Source organism: Rana temporaria, chromosome 4, assembly GCF_905171775.1.
Source record: "Rana temporaria chromosome 4, aRanTem1.1, whole genome shotgun sequence".
NCBI lineage: Eukaryota > Metazoa > Chordata > Amphibia > Anura > Ranidae > Rana > Rana temporaria.
In genome coordinates this window covers 15,562,447-15,581,895 of record NC_053492.1, presented here as the reverse complement: position 1 = coordinate 15,581,895, position 19,449 = coordinate 15,562,447, and the positions used below count along the sequence as shown (strand labels likewise).

Below are 19,449 nucleotides of genomic sequence, written 5' to 3'. Positions count from 1 at the left end.
TTCAGACCCGCGCTATTGACAAAAGACGTCCACAGCGCGGCTCTCAAGTGCCAAGTGGACGTCTTTGGACGTCTTTTTAAAAGCATTACCCGCGCGCGCCACTGGGTGGCGCGCAGTGGGTAAACACTGTAGGCGCTATAACTTTTGCGCAAACCAGTCGCTTATTGCGATTTTTTTTTTTACAAAAATACGTAGAAAAATACGTATCGGCCTTAACTGAGAAAAAAAATTGTTTTTTAAAAAAAAAAATGGGATATTTATTATAGCAACAAGTAAAAAATATATATATTTTTTTTAAATTGTCGCTCTTTTTTTGTTTATAGCGCAAAAAATAAAAACCGCAGAGGTGATCAAATACCACCAAAATAAAGCTCTATTTGTGGGGGGAAAAGGACGTCAATTTTGTTTGGCAGCCACGTCGCATGACCGCGCAAATGTCAGTTAAAGCGACGCAGTGCCGGAAGCTGAAATTTCGCCTGGGCTCGAAGGGGGTTTATGTGCCCAGTAATCAAGTGGTTAAGACTGACTCCTGAACTCCGCCTCACTTAATACTGACCTCTGAACTCCGCCTCACTTACTACTGACCTCTGAACTCCACCTCACTGACTACTGATCCCTGAACTCCGCCTCACTTAACCACTTCAGACCCGCGCTATTGACAAAAGACGTCCACAGCGCGGCTCTCAAGTGCCAAGTGGACGTCTTTGGACGTCTTTTTAAAAGCATTACCCGCGCGCGCCACTGGGTGGCGCGCAGTGAGTAAACACTGTAGGCGCTATAACTTTTGCGCAAACCAGTCGCTTATTGCGATTTTTTTTTTTACAAAAATACGTAGAAAAATACGTATCGGCCTTAACTGAGAAAAAAAAATGTTTTTTAAAAAAAAAAATGGGATATTTATTATAGCAACAAGTAAAAAATATATATATATTTTTTAAATTGTCGCTCTTTTTTTGTTTATAGCGCAAAAAATAAAAACCGCAGAGGTGATCAAATACCACCAAAATAAAGCTCTATTTGTGGGGAAAAAAGGACGTCAATTTTGTTTGGCAGCCACGTCGCATGACCGCGCAAATGTCAGTTAAAGCGACGCAGTGCCGGAAGCTGAAATTTCGCCTGGGCTCGAAGGGGGTTTATGTGCCCAGTAATCAAGTGGTTAAGACTGACTCCTGAACTCCGCCTCACTTAATACTGACCTCTGAACCCCGCCTTACTTACTACTGACCTCTGAACTCCGCCTCATTTACTACTGACCTCTGAACTCCGCCTCCCTTACTACTGACCTCTGAACTCCGCCTTACTTACTACTGACCTCTGAACTCCGCCTCCCTTACTACTGATCCCTAAACTCTGCCATACTATTTCCATTTTCGGATGATGGATTGAACAGAGCTCCGTGAGATGTTCAAAGCTTGGGAGATTTTCTTATAATCTAAACCCGGCTTTATACTTCTCCACAACGTTATCCCTGACCTGTCTGGTGTGTTCCTTGGTCTTCATAATGCTGTTTGTTCACTAAGGTTCTCAAACAAACCTCTGGGGCTTCACAGAACAGCTGTACTTATACAGAGATAAAATTACACACAGGTGGACTCTATTTACTAATTATGTGACTTCTGAAGGCAATTATCAATATCAGAGTAAAGGGGGCTGAATAAAATGTGTCCAATTTTCCATCCACTTCACAATTATGTGCCACTTTGTGTTGGTCTATCACATAAAATCCCAATAAAATACATTTATGTTTTTGGTTGTAACATGACACAATGTGGAAAACTATAATGGGGTGTGAATGTATTACGCTTGAGATTTATTGGGATTTTATTTAATAGACCAACACAAAGTGGCACATAATTGTGAAGTGGAAGGAAAATTATAAATGATTTTCAATTTTTTTTACAAATAAATATATGAAAAGTGTGGGGGGTACAATTGTATTCAGCCACCATGAGGCAATACTTTGTAGAACCCCCTTTCTCTGCAATTACAGCTGCAAGTCTTTTTGGGGGTGTCTCTACCAGCTTTGTACATCTAGAGAGGGACATTTCTGCCCATTCTTCTTTACAAAATTGCTCCAGTTCTGTCAGATTGGATGGAGAGCGTCTGTGAACAGCAATTTTCAAGTCCTGCCACAGATTCTCAATGTGATTTTGGTCTGGACTGTGAATATGAATATGCTTTGATGTAATCCATTCCATTGTAGCTCTAGCTGTATGATTAGGGTCGTTGTCCTGCTGGAAGGTGAACCTCCCCCCAGTCTCAAGTCTTTTGCAGACTTAACAGGTTTTCTTCTAAGATTGCCCTGTATTTGGCTCCATCCATCTTCCCATCAACTCGGACCAGCTTCCCTGTCCCTGCTGAAAAAATGCATCCCCACAACATGATGCTGCCACCACCATGTTTCACAGTGGGGATTGTGTGTTCAGGGTGATGTGCAGTGTTAGTTTTCCGCCACACATAGCGTTTTGTTTTTAGTTCAAAAAGTTTAATTTTGGTTTCATCTGACCAGAGCACCTTCTTCCACATGTTTGCTTTGTCCCCTAGATGGCTTCTCACAAACTGCAAACAGGACTTCTTATGGCTTTCTTTTACCAATGTCTTTCTTCTTGTCACTCTTCCATAAAGGGTAGATCTGTGGAGAGCACAACTAATAGTTGTCCTGTGGACAGATTCTCCCACCTGAGCTGTGGATCTCTGCAGCTCCTCCAGAGTTCCCATGGGCCTCTTGGCTGCTTCTCTGATGAATGCTCTCCTTGCCCGACCCGGTCAGTTTAGGTGGACGGCCATGTCTTGGTAGGTTTGCAGTTGTGCCATACTCTTTCCATTTTCGGATGATGGATTGAACAGAGCTCTGTGAGATGTTGAAAGCTTGGGAGATTTTTTTATAACCTAACCCGGCTTTATACTTCTCCACAACTTTGTCCCTGACCTGTCTGGTGTGTTCCTTGGCCTTCGTGATGCTGCTTGTTCACTAAAGTTCTCTAACAAATATCTGAGGGCTTTATAGAACAGCTGTCTTTATACTGAGATTAATTTACACACAGGTGGACTCTATTTACTAATTAGGTGCCTTCTGAGGGCAATTGGTTCCACTAGATTTTAGTTAGGGGTATCAGAGTAAAGGGGGCTGAATACAAATGCCCCCCACACTTTTCACATATTTATTTGTAAAAAAAGATGAAAACCATTTATCATTTTTTTTCTACTTCACAATTATGTGCCACTTTGTGTTGGTCTATCACGTAAAATCCCAATAAAATACATTTTGGTTTTTGGTTGTAACATGGCAAAATGTGGAAAATGAATACTTTTTCAAGTCACTGTATCGTAAAGCAACCATTCATTTTATTGTCGCCCTAAGTTGCTTCAGTTGCCAATAAAGTGTTGTTGTTGTTCCTCCCTTGTAAAAAGTTAAAATAAAATGTAAAAAAATCCCACATAGGGCTTGCTTAACCTGTTGCCGACCGCCCGCTGCCGTTTTACGGCGGCAGGTCAGCTCGACTGCGCAAAATCACGTTATATTACATGATGCGCGCGGCCGGCTAGGGGGCACGCGCGTGCGCATCCCCGACGATCAGATTCGCTTTGGAACTGATCAATCTCCAGGCCCAGGCCAATGAAATCTGGCCTGGACCTGGACAAATGACATCCTTCCCCTGTCTGTGTAACTGTAAACATTGACAGGGGAAGTGATGTTCTCTCCCTCGTGTCTGTCTTTTCATTCCAGACCTAGAGGAGAGAGCATCTAAAAGTGAGTTTCACAACACTACACTGACACCAGGTCACGTAGGCACACAATTCACCCCCCGATCACCCCCCCAATTAACCCCTTCACCACCTGTCACTGTGTCACCCAGTACAGCAATCAGATTTTTTTATCGCTGTACTAGTGTCATTCGTGACTAAAATCAGTGTTGGGTAATTAGTCTTAGGCCCAGATAGGTCTAGGGACCCCCCGTAACCCCTCCCCCCCATAAAGGTTTAACCCCTTGGTTACCCCCTGTCACCAGTGATCACAGTATAAGTGTCACGGGTGAAGCAGTTTAGCTAGTTTATTTTTTATAGCGTCAAGGCACTCACCATATTTTTCCCAATAAATGTTTAACCCCCTGATCGCCCGGCGGGTGATCAAAGTTTGGTTTTAGCACCAGATAGGGTCTGCGTCGCCCCAGGCAGCGTCAGATTAGTGCCAGTAGCGCTAACACCCACACACACACCATACGCCTCCCTTAGTGGTATAGTATCTGAACGGATCGATACCTGATCTGATCAGATCTATACTAGCGTCCCCTGCAGTTTACGGTTCCCAAAAATGCATTGTTAGCGGGATCAGCCCAGATACCTGCTAGTACCTGCGTTTAGCCCCTTCGCCCAGCCCAGCCCAGCCCACCCAAGTGCAGTATGGATCGATCGCTGTCACAAAACACATAACTGCAGTGTTCGCAGAGTCAGGCCTGATCTCTGCGATCGCTAACAGTTTTTTGGTAGCGTTTGACTCAGTCGCTGACAGTCAGGTGCTTTTTTACCTTTGAATCTTACTAGTGTACCCATAAATTTATAGCCCAAAATGGCAAATCGAAGGTACACTAGTGAAGAGGCCTACACGTTTCTGAGCCTGACAGATAGTGAAGAGGAGGTCACTCATCTGTCAGATTCTGGCTTAGAATACGATCCTGTAGAGGACAGCGGCTCCCTGACAGATAGCTCTGACAACGGAGTTGTGGTCCCTGCTAGGGTAAGGCGTACCAGACCCCGATCTTCTTCTGCTGTCGTTGAGGTGCAAGAACCGCAGGGCTCTTGTATGGAGCAGAGAAGTACTAGCGCCACTATTCCTTCTGGTGAACTGGCAAGCACCAGCGGCCTAGTACATCCTGGTCGTACGTCCAGCACTGCAGTATCATGTGGTGACGTGGCGAGTCCCATAAGTGCAGTTCAAGCTGGCGAGGTGGCAAGCACATGTAGTGTCCCGCTGCCACCAAGAACAAGACAAAGACAGGCCCATCGTGCCCATAGTGCCCTTCCTGCTGCATTCACCAATCCTGATTGGGTACCCACCACTTCTGCAGCACCCGTACTTCCCCCATTCACTGGCCAACCCGGAATTCAGGTGGAAACAGTTTTTATTCGCTGTTTTTCACCGAAGATCTCTATAGATCTATTGTGGGCCAAAGAAATTTGTATGCTGGTCAATTTATCGCCGCTGATCCCCAGCTGACCCTTGCCAGAGATTAGAAACCAATTACGGTTTCCGAATTTAAAACCTTCCTGGGCTTATCCCTCCTCATGGGCATTACTAAAAAGAGTGAGTTGCGGTCATATTGGTCCACTGACCCAATTCACCATGTGCCGTGTTCGCTGCCTCTATGGCCAGGGCACGATACGAGGAGATCTTGCGGTTCATGCATTTCAATGACAATGGACTCTTGTCCTCAGGGAGACCCTGGATACGATCGGCTCTACAAAATTCAGCCCCTCGTAAACCACTTCAACCAATGTTTTGCAGCCTTGTTTACTCCTGATCAAGTTGTCTGCGTTGATGAGTCCCTGATTACGTTTTCTGCCCGCTTGTCTATCAAACAGTACCTTCCCAGCAAGCGTGCCAGATACGGGGTCAAGATATATCAGCTCTGTGACAGGGCAACAGGCTATACAAATAGTTTTATGGTTTACAAGGGAAAAGATAGCCATCTAGAGCCAGAGAACTTCCTAGATTACATAGGGAGCACTGGTAAGATAGTGTAGGACTTGGTGTCACCCTTATTCGGAAAGGGGTACCACTTGTACATGGACAACTATTACACAAGCGTGCCACTTTTTAGTCACCTTTTTGATTGTGGAATTGGCGCATGTGGCACTGTGCGACCTAATCGCCGGGGCTTCCCCCAACGGCTTGTAGAATCCCGTCTTAGTCGGGGAGAGAGAGCCTGCTTGCAGTTTAATAATTTGTTAGCAGTGAAGTGGAGGGATTCACGGAATGTTTTCGTTCTGTCCTCGCTTCACACAGACATGGCAGTCCAAATTCCTACGGCAACTGGTTTTGTGGAGAAACCCCTCTGTATCCACGAGTACAACCTTAACATGGGAGGGGTGGAGCTCAATGACCAGTTGTTGGCGTCATACCTAATTGCCCGTAAGGCCAGACGCTGGTACAAAAAAGTGTCGGTATATTTATATCAATTGGCTTTGCTGAACGCTTATGTGCTATACAGAGCTTCAGGACGGACTGGATCCTTCCTTTAATTCCAGGAAGAGATCGTCAGAGCCCTTCTGTTCCCAGGCGGTGCTCTTGCCCAACTTCCCAACACAAATGCAGTGAGCCGGCTGCATGAGAGGCATTTTCCTTTTGTCCTCCCTGGTACCCCTACCCAAAGAAACCCCCAAAAAAGATGTCGTGCCTGCAGCAAACGCGGATTTAGGCATGACACCTGCTTTTATTGTCCCTCCTGTCCTGACCAACCTGGTGCCTGCATTGGTGAATGTTTCAAACGCTACCACACACTAGAAGAAGGAAAATCACCGCTCAAGGTGGGTCTGCTATAGGGTCATACACAGGTGTAGGATTCCAAGGGTGCTGGCAGTGCACTAGGCAAACATTGGCGTAAAATGAAGGATGGATGGCCGCACTCCAAACCAAACAGGTTGTCTTTATTTAAACGAACAGCAAAAACATACCAGATCACAGCAACAGAAACTGGAGGATAACCGACGTTTCGCACTGACTTAGTGCTTATTCATGGAATAAGCACTAAGTCAGTGCTACCACACACTAGTTGAGTTTTAGCGTAGGGTACAGCACCACACAGTCCTTGGCACACTAACACAGGGTCTCGGAAGATGTGATGGCCATCACATTTTGAGAGACCATAATCTGCAACGTTCAGTTTACAGTTTTTTTTACAGTTTTTATAAAAGTGAAAAAAGTGGAAAAAAATAAAAATAAAACTCACACAAAAACACAAAGGGGCAGATTCACAAAAGAATTAAGCCGGCGTATCTATTGATATGCCGCGTAATTTTAAATTTCCAGCGTCCTATCTTTGTTTTGTATCTACAAAACAAGATACGACTGCATCTCGGATCGATCCGACAGGCGTACGTCTTAGTACGCCGTCGGGTCGTAGATGAATTTTTTCTGCCGGCCGCTAGGTGGCGTTTCCATCGAATTCCGCGTCGAGTATGCAAATTAGCTAGTTACAGGGATCCACGAACGTACGTCCGCCCGGCGCATTTTTTTATGTCGTTTGCGTTCGGCTTTTTCCGGCGTATAGTTAAAGCTGCTATTATGAGGCGTACTCAATGTTAAGTATGGCCGTCGTTCCCGTGGCGAATTTTGAATTTTTTATGTCGTTTGCGTAAGTCGTTCACGAATAGGGATTTGCGTAGAATGACGTCACCGTCGTAAGCATTGGCTTGTTCCGGTTTAATTTCGAGCATGCGCACTGGGATACCCCCACAGACAGCGCATGCGCCGTTCCAAAAAAACGTTGCTTACGTCGGGTCACAACGTATTTACATAAAACACGCCCCCATCACATCCATTTGAATTCCGCGCCCTTACGCCGCCAAAGATACACTACGCCGCCGTAACTTACGGAGCAAATTCTTTGAGGATTCGAAAAAAAAAAAAACTAAGTTACGGCAGCGTAGTGTATCTTAGATACGCTACGCCCGGCGGACATATGCGCCGCGCTACGTGGATCTGCCCCAAAAAATATATAAAATAAAAAATCCAAAAATAGTTGTGGTTGTATTTTTCTCCTCTCTCTCTATTGTTCTCTCTTATGTTCACTCTCTACTGACCACTTACTATTGTTCTATATCTATTGTTCGCTCTATTTTTAGTATGTTTTATTGTATTTGCTTTGCAGGTATGGTATGTTAAACTGTAATGTTTGTTTTATTGTTAACCATCATTTGCCTAGCAGGTACACTATTCAACTGTAGCGTGGATTTATTTATCTTGACAGCAACAGCGTTTGCTCCCGCGATACATAAAGCCGTGACTCCAGTGCTGTAGGAGGTGATTTCACCACCACAGTAAAAAAAATAGAGCATATACAGTGGGTGACCGCGATATTGTGTCAATCTCGCTCCCTTTCTCGGCGAGATTGACCACCTACGAGCCCCATCGCGGGAGCCAGCGCCGAGCTGGCTTGCCGCGATGGAGACAAAGCCGTCATAGAAGCGACGGGAGATCCGACTTGGATTCCCGCCAATTCTACACGTGTGCGGCGTTTGTTATGAATCCTGAGGGGGAAGTCCACGCCGGATTTTAAATAAAAATCCGGCATGGGTTCCCCCCTCAGGAGCATACCGGGCCCTTAGGTCTGGTATGGGTTGTAAGGAGACCCCCCTACACCAAAAAAACGGCGTAGGGGGTCCCCCTACAATCCATACCAGACCCGTATCCAAAGCACGCTACCCGGCCGGCCAGGAAAGGAGTGGGGACGAGCGAGCGCCCCCCCCCCCTCCTGAGCCGTACCAGGCTGCATGCCCTCAACATGGGGGGGTTGGGTGCTCTGGGGCAGGGGGGGCGCACTGCGCCCCCCCACCCCAGAGCACCCTGTCCCCATGTTGATGAGGACAGGGCCCCTTCCCGACAACCCTGGCCGTTGGTTGTCGGGGTATGCAGGCGGGAGGCTTATCGGAATCTGGGAGCCCCCTTTAATAAGGGGGCCCCCAGATACCGGCCCCCCACCCTAAGTGAATGGATATGGGGTACATCGTACCCCTACCCATTCACCTGGAGGAAAAATGTTAAAGTTAATAAACACGACACAAGGGTTTTTAAAATAATTTATTCTGCTCCGGAGGCACCCCCTGTCTTCTTTAGCTCTTTTCACCAGGGGGGGGGCTTCTTCTTTGACGTCTTCGGGTGGGAGCCGCTCTTCTTCGCCGCCGTCTGGTTCTCTTTCACCGCCGGGGGGGTCGCTTTTATAAAAGCGCCCACCCCCCGGCGGGTTTCCTCCGACGTCTTCGGCGGGGGTGGTGTGCTTCTCAGGGGGGGGCTTCTTCTTCCGCTATCCGGAGGGGTCTTCTCCACTCTCCGAGGGTCTTCTTCTATGTTCGCCGCTCTCTGCTGTTGACTCGGCGCACCCCGGTTCTTCCTCCCGCTGTCCGGTGCCTTCTCCTTCTGGGCTGAACGTCTTCTTCTTCTTCTGTGCTGTGACGTCTTCTTCTTCTTCTTCTGTGCTGTGACGTCTTCTTCTTCTTCTCTTCTCCCGATGTTGACACGTCGCCTCTTCTCGCTGCAATGACAGGTGCGCGGCTTGCATCTGACTTATATAGGCCTCACAGTCCCATCATGCTCCGGTACCTACCCACGTGGGTAGGTATCACATGGGTAGGAGCATGATGGGACTGTGAGGCCTATATAAGTCAGATGCAAGCCGCGCACCTGTCATTGCAGCGAGAAGAGGCGACGTGTCAACATCGGGAGAAGAGAAGAAGAAGACGTCACAGCACAGAAGACGAAGAAGTCGTCACAGCACAGAAGAAGAAGAAGACGTTCAGCCCAGAAGGAGAAGGCACCGGACAGCGGGAGGAAGAACCGGGGTGCGCCGAGTCAACAGCAGAGAGCGGCGAACATAGAAGAAGACCCCCGGAGAGTGAAGACCCTCCGGATAGCGGAGAAGACCCCCCCGGATTGCGGAAGAAGAAGCCCCCCCTGAGAAGCACACCACCCCCCGCCGAAGACGTCGGAGGAAACTCGCCGGGGGGTGGGCGCTTTTATAAAAGCGACCCCCCCCCGGCGGTGGAAGAGAACCAGATGGCGGCGAAGAAGAGCGGCTCCCACCCGAAGACGTCAAAGAAGAAGCCCCCCCCTGGTGAAAAGAGCTAAAGAAGACAGGGGGTGCCTCCGGAGCAGACTAATAAATTATTTTAAAAACCCTTGTGTCGTGTTTATTAACTTTAACATTTTTCCTCCAGGTGAATGGGTAGGGGTACGATGTACCCCATATCCATTCACTTAGGGTGGGGGCCGGTATCTGGGGGCCCCCTTATTAAAGGGGGCTCCCAGATTCCGATAAGCCTCCCGCCCGCATACCCCGACAACCAACGGCCAGGGTTGTCGGGAAGGGGCCCTGTCCTCATCAACATGGGGACAGGGTGCTCTGGGGTGGGGGGGGGGCCCGCAGTGCGCCCCCCTGCCCCAGAGCACCCAACCCCCCCATGTTGAGGGCATGCAGCCTGGTACAGGTCAGGAGGGGGGGGCGCTCGCTCGTCCCCACTCCTTTCCTGGCCGGCCGGGTAGCGTGCTTTGGATACGGGTCTGGTATGGATTGTAGGGGGACCCCCTACGCCGTTTTTTCGGCGTAGGGGGGTCTCCTTACAACCCATACCAGACCTAAGGGCCCGGTATGCTCCTGAGGGGGGAACCCATGCCGGATTTTTATTTAAAATCTGGCGGGGACTTCCCCCTCAGGATTCATAACAAACGCCGCACACGTGTAGAATTGGCGGGAATCCAAGTCGGATCTCCCGTCGCTTCTATGACGCGCTTGCTGGAATGTGCTTGTACTATTCCAGCGCGAGTGCGAGATGTCGGCACCCTGTCGCGGAGAATCAGCGCGATGCCGTCGTGCTAAAAACACATTCTCGGCGGCAGGCACTGTATGCCGAAGCATGGGGGCATTAGCGGCGGAGGAGCGATTTTGCTCCTAATGCCGTGTACATACGGTCGAAATTCCGACGGAGGCTTGCCCGTGGAAAAGTTTGACCGTGTGTACCCGGCATAACTTTTTTTGCGGGAGGATACCCCCATGCTTCGGCATATATATACCCTGTATTTTAGGAACAAAAAGACGGAGTCGCGCTATGCATATTAGGACGAGTTGCCTATTAACTGATATGTTGAAATGGACACAATACAGATAAAATAACCAAATAACATACAGTGAATGTCTTAAATTATATACAAAAGTATATACAAAAAAGTATATATAAAATTGAAAAGTGAAAAAATAATATAGCAAAGTCCAATAGTAGACAAAGATAAGGATAGTCTGCCCAAAGTGCAAAGGATCCACAAACGGTGCAGTAGATGACGTGACAAGAGTCTCCACCACCATCAAACACTGACCCTTACCAGAGCCAAAGAGATCAAACACAGCAGAGATGCAGGAAAACAGCCATCATCCACAATGGGAGTGTGATTGTATCATCCGTCTGGTTAAATAAGCCAAGTCTTCACCCGTATCTCAATCAATCAAAGGGTAACAGCACTCCAGGATATGAAAAAGGAACCAAGGAAGACTCGCATAGTGTAAAATCACTTATAAATTTAATAGGTAAAAGAGAATGCACACTTACATCAGGCATGTAGATTTACAGCATAAAAACAAATCAGCCGGCCGGCTCTCAGTAGCATGTACCCGTCTCTTCCGGGTCCTCACACGTGATGGGGTGATGCAAGAAAGCCGCCTCCCAACGTTTCGTCTCTAATGGGACTTCACGGGATCCCAATTTAAAAAAAAAAGAGTACCCTATTGCTATCATAGGGGATATTTACATTCCCTGAGATAACAATAAAAATTATAAAAAAAAAAGGAACAGTTTAAAAATAAAGTAAAAAAGCAAAATAAATAATAATAATAAAAAAAGCACCCCTGTCCCCCCCCTCTGCTCTCGCACAAAGGCAAACGCAAGTGTCAGTCTGGCGTCATATGTAAATAGCAATTGCACAATGCATGTGAGGTGTCACCGCGAAGGTCAGATCGAAGGCAGTAATTTTAGCAGGAGACCTCCTCTGTAAATGTGGTAATCTGTAAAGGCTTTTAAAAATGTATGTAGTTTGTCGCCACTGCGCGTTTGTGCGCAATTTTAAAGCATGACATGTTTGGTATCTATGTACTCGGCCTAAGATCATCTTTTTTATTTAATCAAACATTTGGGAAATATAGTGTGTTTTAGTGCATTAAAAAAAAGTGTATTTTTGCCCAAAAAAATGCGTTTGAAAAATCGCTGCGTAAATACTGTGCGGAAAAAAATGCAACACCCACCATTTTAATCTGTAGGGCCTTTGGTTTAAAAGAATATATAATGTTTTGGGGTTCAACGCAATTTTCTTGCAAAAAATAATAATATTTTAATGTAAACAAAAAGTGTCAGAAAGGGCTTTTTCTTCAAGTGGTTAGAAGAGTGGGTGATGTGTGACATAAGCTTCTAAATGTTGTGCATAAAATGCCAGGACAGTTCAAAACCCCCCCAAATGAGCCCATTTTGGAAAGTAGATACCCCAAGCTATTTTCTGAGAGGCATCTCGAGTCCATGGAATATTTTATATTTTGACACAAGTTGCGGGAAAAATAAATTTGTTTTGCACAAAGTTGTCACTAAATGATATATTGCTCAAACATGCCGTGGGCATATGTGGAATTACACGCCAAAATACATTCTGTAACTTCTCCTGAGTACGGGGATACCACATGTGTGAGACATTTTGGGAGCCTAGCCGCGTACGGCACCCCAAAAACCAATCACCGTCTTCAGGCTTTGTTAATTTTTGATTTCACTCCTCACTGTCTATCACAGTTTCAGAGGCCATGGAATGCCCAGATGGCACAAAACCACCCCAAATGACCCCATTTCGGAAAGTAGACACCCCAACCTATTTGCTGAGAGGTATGATGAGTATTTTGCAGATCTCGCTTTTTGTCACAAAGATTTGAAAATTTAAAAAAGAAAAAAAAAACATTCCTTTCTTCATTTTCAAAAATAAATGAGCGCTGTAAAATACTCACCGTGCCTCTCAGCAAATAGCTTGGGGTGTCTACTTTCCAAAAATGGGCCATTTGGGGGGGGGGGGGTTGTGCCATCTGGGCATTCCATGGCCTCCGAAACTGTGATAGGCAGTGAGGAGTGAAATCAAAAATTTACACCCTTAGAAAGCCTGAAGGCGGTGATTGGTTTTCGGGGTCCCGTACACGACTAGGCTCCCAAAAAGTCCCACACATGTGGTATCCGCGTATTCAGGAGAAGGAGCCGAATGTATTTTGGGGTGTAATTCCACACATGCCATGGGCATATGTGAGCAAGAAATAATTTAGTGACAACTTTGTGCAAAAAAAAATTCCCGCAACTTGTGGCAAAATATAAAATATTCCATGGACTCAACATGCCTCTCAGCAAATAGCTTGGGGTGTCTACTTTCCAAAATGGGGTCATTTGGGGGGGAGGTTGTGCTATTTGGGCATTTTATGACCTTAGAAACTGTGGGCCAGATTCTGAAAGGACTTACGCAGTTACGCATAGATATCCATTAGATTCGACAGGCGTAAGTCTCTTACGCCGTCGGATCGTAACTGCATTTTTCCGCTGACCGCTAGGGGCGTGTAAGATGATTTACGCAATATGTAAATCAGCTATATACGCGAATTCACGAACGTACGCCCGACCGACGCAGTAAAGTTACGATGTTTACGTTAGGCTTTTCCCGGCGTATACCGTATTTTCCGGCGTATAAGACGACTTTTTGGATGCAAAAAAATGCATCCAAAGTCGGGGGTCGTCTTATACGCCGGGTACAGTCTCAGTACTCACTTTTTTCCCCCAGCGCTGACAGTCTCCGTGCTGCGATCGCGAGTGTGTATTGATTTCAAAGCCGCGCCTTCTCTTCAGAGTGTTCTGTGATAGGAGGAACAAAAATCTTCCCAGCAGCGCCTCTGTTCTTTCTTCCTCCTATCACAGATGCCTTCTCATCCTCGGACGAGATGAGAAGACGTCCGTGATAGGCGGAAAACATAACAGAGGCGCTGCTGGGAAGATTTTTGTTCCTCCTATCACAGAACACTCTGAAGAGAAGGCGCGGCTTTGAAATCAATACACACTCGCGATCGCAGCACGGAGACTGTCAGCGCTGGGGAAAAAAGTGAGTGTTATTGCACTGGGGGGGCAACAAGTTCAGGCACAGTGGGGGCAAGTGATGGCAATGTGGGGGCATGTAATGGCACAGTGGCAATGTGGGGGCATGTAATGGCACAGTGGCAATGTGGGGGCATGTAATGGCACAATGGCAATGTGGGGGCATGTAATGGCACAATGGCAATGTGGGGGCATGTAATGGCACAATGGCAATGTGGGGGCATGTAATGGCACAGTGGCAATGTGGGGGCATGTAATGGCACAGTGGCAATGTGGGGGCATGTAATGGCACAGTGGCAATGTGGGGGCATGTAATGGCACAGTCTGGGCATGTAATGTAATGGCACAGTGAGGAATGTAATGGCACAGTGAGATTTGAAAAAGCCTGTTTCTGTCAGCGGTTCTGGCTCCCCCTCAGCTTCCAGAAAGACTAGTAAGAAGGGGGTAGTCTTATACAGTGAGTATATCCCAAAACCAAAATTTTTCATGGAAAATAGGGGGTCGTCTTATACGCCGGGTCGTCTTATACGCCGGAAAATACGGTAGTTGCCCCTGCTATATGGTGGCTGTCATGGAAGGTCCCCGCATCCAGACCAAATGATTCCGTCATGTACCGCTTTCATCAGTCTGGACATAGATACTCGATTTTAGCTGCCTTGAAACAAACAACGAGACGAGACTTGTATGTGTGCTAAATATGGAGTCTTTAATAGGACCAAAGACACAATCTTATATACAGCAAAGAGGAGGTGACCAGAACAATAATCAACATGAGCTAATTATCTAATCTTCTAGCCAGACAGGAGACCAGACGTCCCGGCTCCTCACTATCTGCTGTACAATACACAATCTCTTAAGCGTAAACACAGGACAAATTCACACACACAATAGAGGCAATTAGCACAGAGGATAGAGAGATAGCTGGAGGTGACAACATTAACATCCAGCAGTATGAAAGAGTCACATCTACAATTAACCCGTTGAGTTCAGAATCAACAACCTTAAAATAGTCCAAGGCCCTGTACACACGAGAGGATCCATCCGCTGGAATTGATCCGCGGACCGGCTCCAGCGGATAGATCCCCTGGTGTGTACAATCCAGCGGATCTGTTTCCGAGGATTTTTATCCCCTGGGATGGATTTCAAGCGGATAAAAATTTGAAGACATGCTTTCAAATCTATCCGCTTGAATCCATCCCAACGGATTGATCCGCTGGTCTGTACAGACTCACCGGATCAATCCGTCCGAATGGATCCCCCGCATGCGTCGTAATGATTTGACGCATGCGTGGAATTCCTTATATGACAGCGTCGCGCACGTCGCCGCGTCATCATCGCGGGGACGGCGCGACACGTCATCGCGATGGGATTTCGGCGCGGATTTCGATCCGATGGTGAGTACACTCCATCGGATCAAAATCCTCGCAAATCCTCGAGAGGATTTATCCGCAGAAACGGTCCGGTGTACTAGGCCCTACAGATCTTGGAATATATGTGAATAATAATTACATAAAAATCCCATCTCATTGTAGTCCAAGATATCATTCTTCAGGCATCCTATGCCCCTAGTGGTCATAGGATGATTTTAGACATAAGAAGGTCTGAGTTTGTGACAGTGGCATAGGTGCGGCGTAACAATGTTAAGTATGGCCGTCGTTCCCGTGTCGAAATTTGAAAATTTTGCGTCGTTTGCCTAACTCGTCTGTGAATGGGGCTGGACGTAATTTACGTCCACGTCAAAACCAATACGTCCTTGCGGCGTATTAGGAGCAATGCACACTGGGAGATTTCCACGGACGGCGCATGCGCCGTTCGTGAAAAACGTCAATCACGTTGGGTCACAGTACATTTACATAAAACACGCCCCCCTGATCCAAATTTGAATTAGGCGGGCTTACGCCGGCCGATTTGCGCTAAGCCGCCGCAACTTACGGAGCAAGTGCTTTGAGAATACAGCACTTGCCCGTCTAAGTTGCGGCGGCGTAACGTAAATCGGATACGTTACGCCGCCGCAGATCTACGAGAATCTGGCCCTCAGATATGTAGTGAGGAGTGAAATCAAAAATTTGCGCCCTTAGAAATCCTGAAGGTGGTGATTGGTTTTCGGGGACCTGTACGCGGCCTGGCTCCCAAAAAGTCCCACACATGTGGTATCCCCACACTCAGGAGAAGCAGCAGAATGTATTTTGGGGTGTAATTCCACATATAACCATGGCATGTGTGAGCAATATATCATTTAGTTACAACTTTTTGTAATTTTTTTTTTTGTCATTATTATATCACTTGGTACAAAAAAATTAAATATTCAGTGGGCTCAGCATGCCTTTCAGCAATTTCCTTGGGGTGTGTTCTTTCCAAAATGGGATCATTTGGGGGGGTTTTGTACTGCCCTGCCATTTTAGCATCTCAAGAAATGAGATAGGCAGTCATAAACTAAAAGCTGTGTAAATTCCAGAAAATGTACCCTAGTTTGTAGACGCTATGGGGCAGATCCACAAAGAGAGTACGCCGGCGTATCTACTGATACGCCGGCGTACTTTCAAATTTCCCGCGTCGCATCTTTGGTTTAAATCCTCAAACCAAGATACGACGGCATCTGGGTTAGATCCGACAGGCGTATGGCTTTGTACGCCTTCGGATCTTAGATGCAATACTTCGGCGTCCGCTGGGTGGAGTTCTCGTTGTTTTCCCCGTCGAGTATGCAAATTAGCTATTTCCGACGATCCACGAACGTACACGCGGCCGTCGCATTCTCTTACGTCGTCTCTAGTCGGCTTTTTCCCGGCGTATAGTTAAAGCTGCTGTTTTGCGGCGTATAGTTAGACTTGCCATGTTAAGTATGGCCGTCGTTCCCGCGTTTATTTTGATTTTTTTTGCGTAAGTCGTCCGTGAATCGGGATGGACGTGTTAAAAAATATGACGTCCTTGCGACGTCATTTAGCGCAATGCACGGCGGGAAATTTAGGGACGGCGCATGCACAGTCCATTCGGCGCGCTTCATTTAAATGAAACATGCCCCCTACTCGCCGATTTGAATTAGGCGCCCTTACGCCGCGAGAGATAGACTACGCCGACGTAACTTACGGCGCAAATTCTTTGTGGATTCGAAGTTTAAACAAGTAAGTTACAGCGGCGTAGCGTATCTCCCATACGCTGCGCCGGTGCAGATCTCTGTGGATCTGCCCCTATAACTTTTGCACATACCAATAAATATACGCTTATTGACATTTTCTTTTTTACTGAAGACATGCGGCTGAATACATTTTGGCCTAAATGTATGACTAAAATTGAGTTCATTTGTTTTTTCTTATAACAAAAAGTAGAAAATATCTTTTTTTTTCAACACTTTCGGTCTTTTTCCGTTTATATCGAAAAAATAAAAATCTCAGAGGCAATCAAATACCAAGAAAAGAAAGCTCTATTTGTGGGGAAAAAAGGATGCAAATTTTGTTTCGGTACAACATTGTATGACCGTGAAATTACCAGTTAAAGCAGCACAGTGCCAATTCCAAATTGTAAAAACACCTCTGGTCTTTAGGCTGACAAATGGTCCGGGGCTAAAGTGGTTAACCACTTCCCACCCGGTCAATAGGAGATTGGCGTCCGGGAAGTGGTTGTGAAATCCTGACTGGACGTCTATTGACGTCCTGCAGGACTTCATGCCGGTCATTTTTTAGTTGTTGCGCAAAAAATAAAAATTTGCAGAGGTGATCAAATACCACCAAAAGAAAGCTCTATTTGTGGGAACAAAATGATAAAAATTTAATTTGGGTACAGTGTAGCACGACCGCGCAATTGTCATTCAAATTGCGACAGTGGTGAAAGCTGAAAATTGGCTTGGGCGGGAAGGTGCGTAAGTGCCTGGTATGGAAGTGGTTAAACATGTACTTCAAAATATACAAATCTTGACCCTTTATTTTTTATGCCAACAGACATTATCTATAAGTATTAGGACTGACATGGGGTGGGGCACGCTCCTGGAGTTCCTCGTGTCTTCTGTATATTAGAGATGTACAGTGGAATACAGGCTTTATTGCAGCACCTCCAGGGATTTACACATAAGGCATTAGGCTTTCGCAAGATGGATCTGATGTTACCAAAGGGATAGATTATTGTGAAATTGGGGCAACAATAAGAGATAGTGACAGGTTTCTGGCACAGCCCGACATCTCTTCCTTCTAGAATACAGATATAAAGACCATCCACAGATTACGGATTTATTCCATCCAGACTGCAAACATGAGATTGGCGGGACTGACACTATCGATCCTCCTGGGGGTGCTACTGCTCCAAGTGGTGACTGCAGGTATGTGATTCTATGATAAGGCTACTACAAATATAACTCTGATATATTCCACAGTGCTGTGTACAGACAGAACATGGACAGTCTCTGCACCAGAGGAGCTTACACTCTAATGTCCTTCACACTGTCACAGTTTAATATTACACATTTATATAGCTCTGACACATACTGCACAGTCATGCTGGAACAGAAAGATCAGATTAACATGCACAAGAGAATTAATCAGAAGAAATACTTCCTCTACCCCACCTTCTCTGTTCAGAGGCCACATGGAGAGTCAATAAGAGAGAGACAATCTTAAAGCAAACACGGTCTACTGTGCTTTCTTTGGAAGACCCATAATGCTGTGTGAATCCATGAGTGACCCCATATTGTGTTTATTAAATGTAAATGATATCTCTAGCCAACATGTTTTATTTTGAATGGAGCAGTGAGGGGTTTGGACCCCCACCTCTTTATTGCCCAGGGTGAGGAGAATCACCCTCACTGTTTGACCTGGTGACCATTGTCTTGGAACAATCTTCTGGTGGGGCCAGGGCCGGCCTTTGGGGTGTGCGAGCTGTGCAGTGGCAATCCAGAGGCGTACTAAGGGGGGGGGGGCGGGCCACCCCTGGGTACCACACACTGGGGGGGTGTCAGACCGGCACCCCCCTCCGCGATTGTATTACACCCGCGGTGGCAGCGGCACACTGGCACAGGCAGGGAGAGGCGAGCTAGCTACAGTGGCGAGGTAGAGGGGGTGTGTGGGGGGGTGCAGGTTGACACCGCTGCACCTACCATCCTGTCCTCTTGCGGCCACGGGCTGCCTGTCTGTGCGATCCCGGATGTCACACAATCACAGCCGAGTGAAGCCGCCTCTCCCTCATCTCTGTTTATGTGTAATTGGGGGGAGGGGACCTGTGCATGTCCCGCCGCACTCTGATCTGAGGTACTGAAGGGGGGGCTGCACTGACCGGGGGGGCTACACTGAACGAGGGAACTACACTGAAGGGGGGCTGCACTGAACGAGGGGGGCTACACTGAACAGGGGGCTGCACTGAAGGGGGGCTGGACTGAACAGGGGGGCTACACTAAACGAGGGGGCTACACTGAAGGGGGGCTGCACTGAACGAGGGAGGCTACACTGAACGAGGGGGGCTGCGATGAGGGGGGGCGCACTGAATGGGGGGTGGCTGCACTGAACGAGGGGGACTACACTGAATAAGGGGGGCTACACTGAACGGGGGAGGCGAAACTGAACGGGGGGGCTACTCTAAAGGGGGGCTACACTGAAGGGGGGTCTG

The 19,449-nt window shown here is 47.1% G+C and overlaps 1 protein-coding gene across 3 annotated transcripts in view; it reads left to right on the top strand.

Annotated features, from left to right (window-relative positions):
* The first annotated feature begins 17,863 nt into the window (after positions 1–17,863).
* The window catches only part of LOC120935975 (whey acidic protein-like), a 101,138-nt gene continuing 99,552 nt past the window's right edge, over positions 17,864–19,449 (top strand). For all 3 annotated transcript variants that reach the window (XM_040348027.1, XM_040348028.1, XM_040348026.1), the window contains exon 1: positions 17,864–18,169. In XM_040348027.1, the coding sequence (XP_040203961.1) occupies positions 18,103–18,169 (67 nt within the window). In that variant the 5' untranslated portion in view covers positions 17,864–18,102. The remainder of the gene's footprint in view (positions 18,170–19,449) is intronic.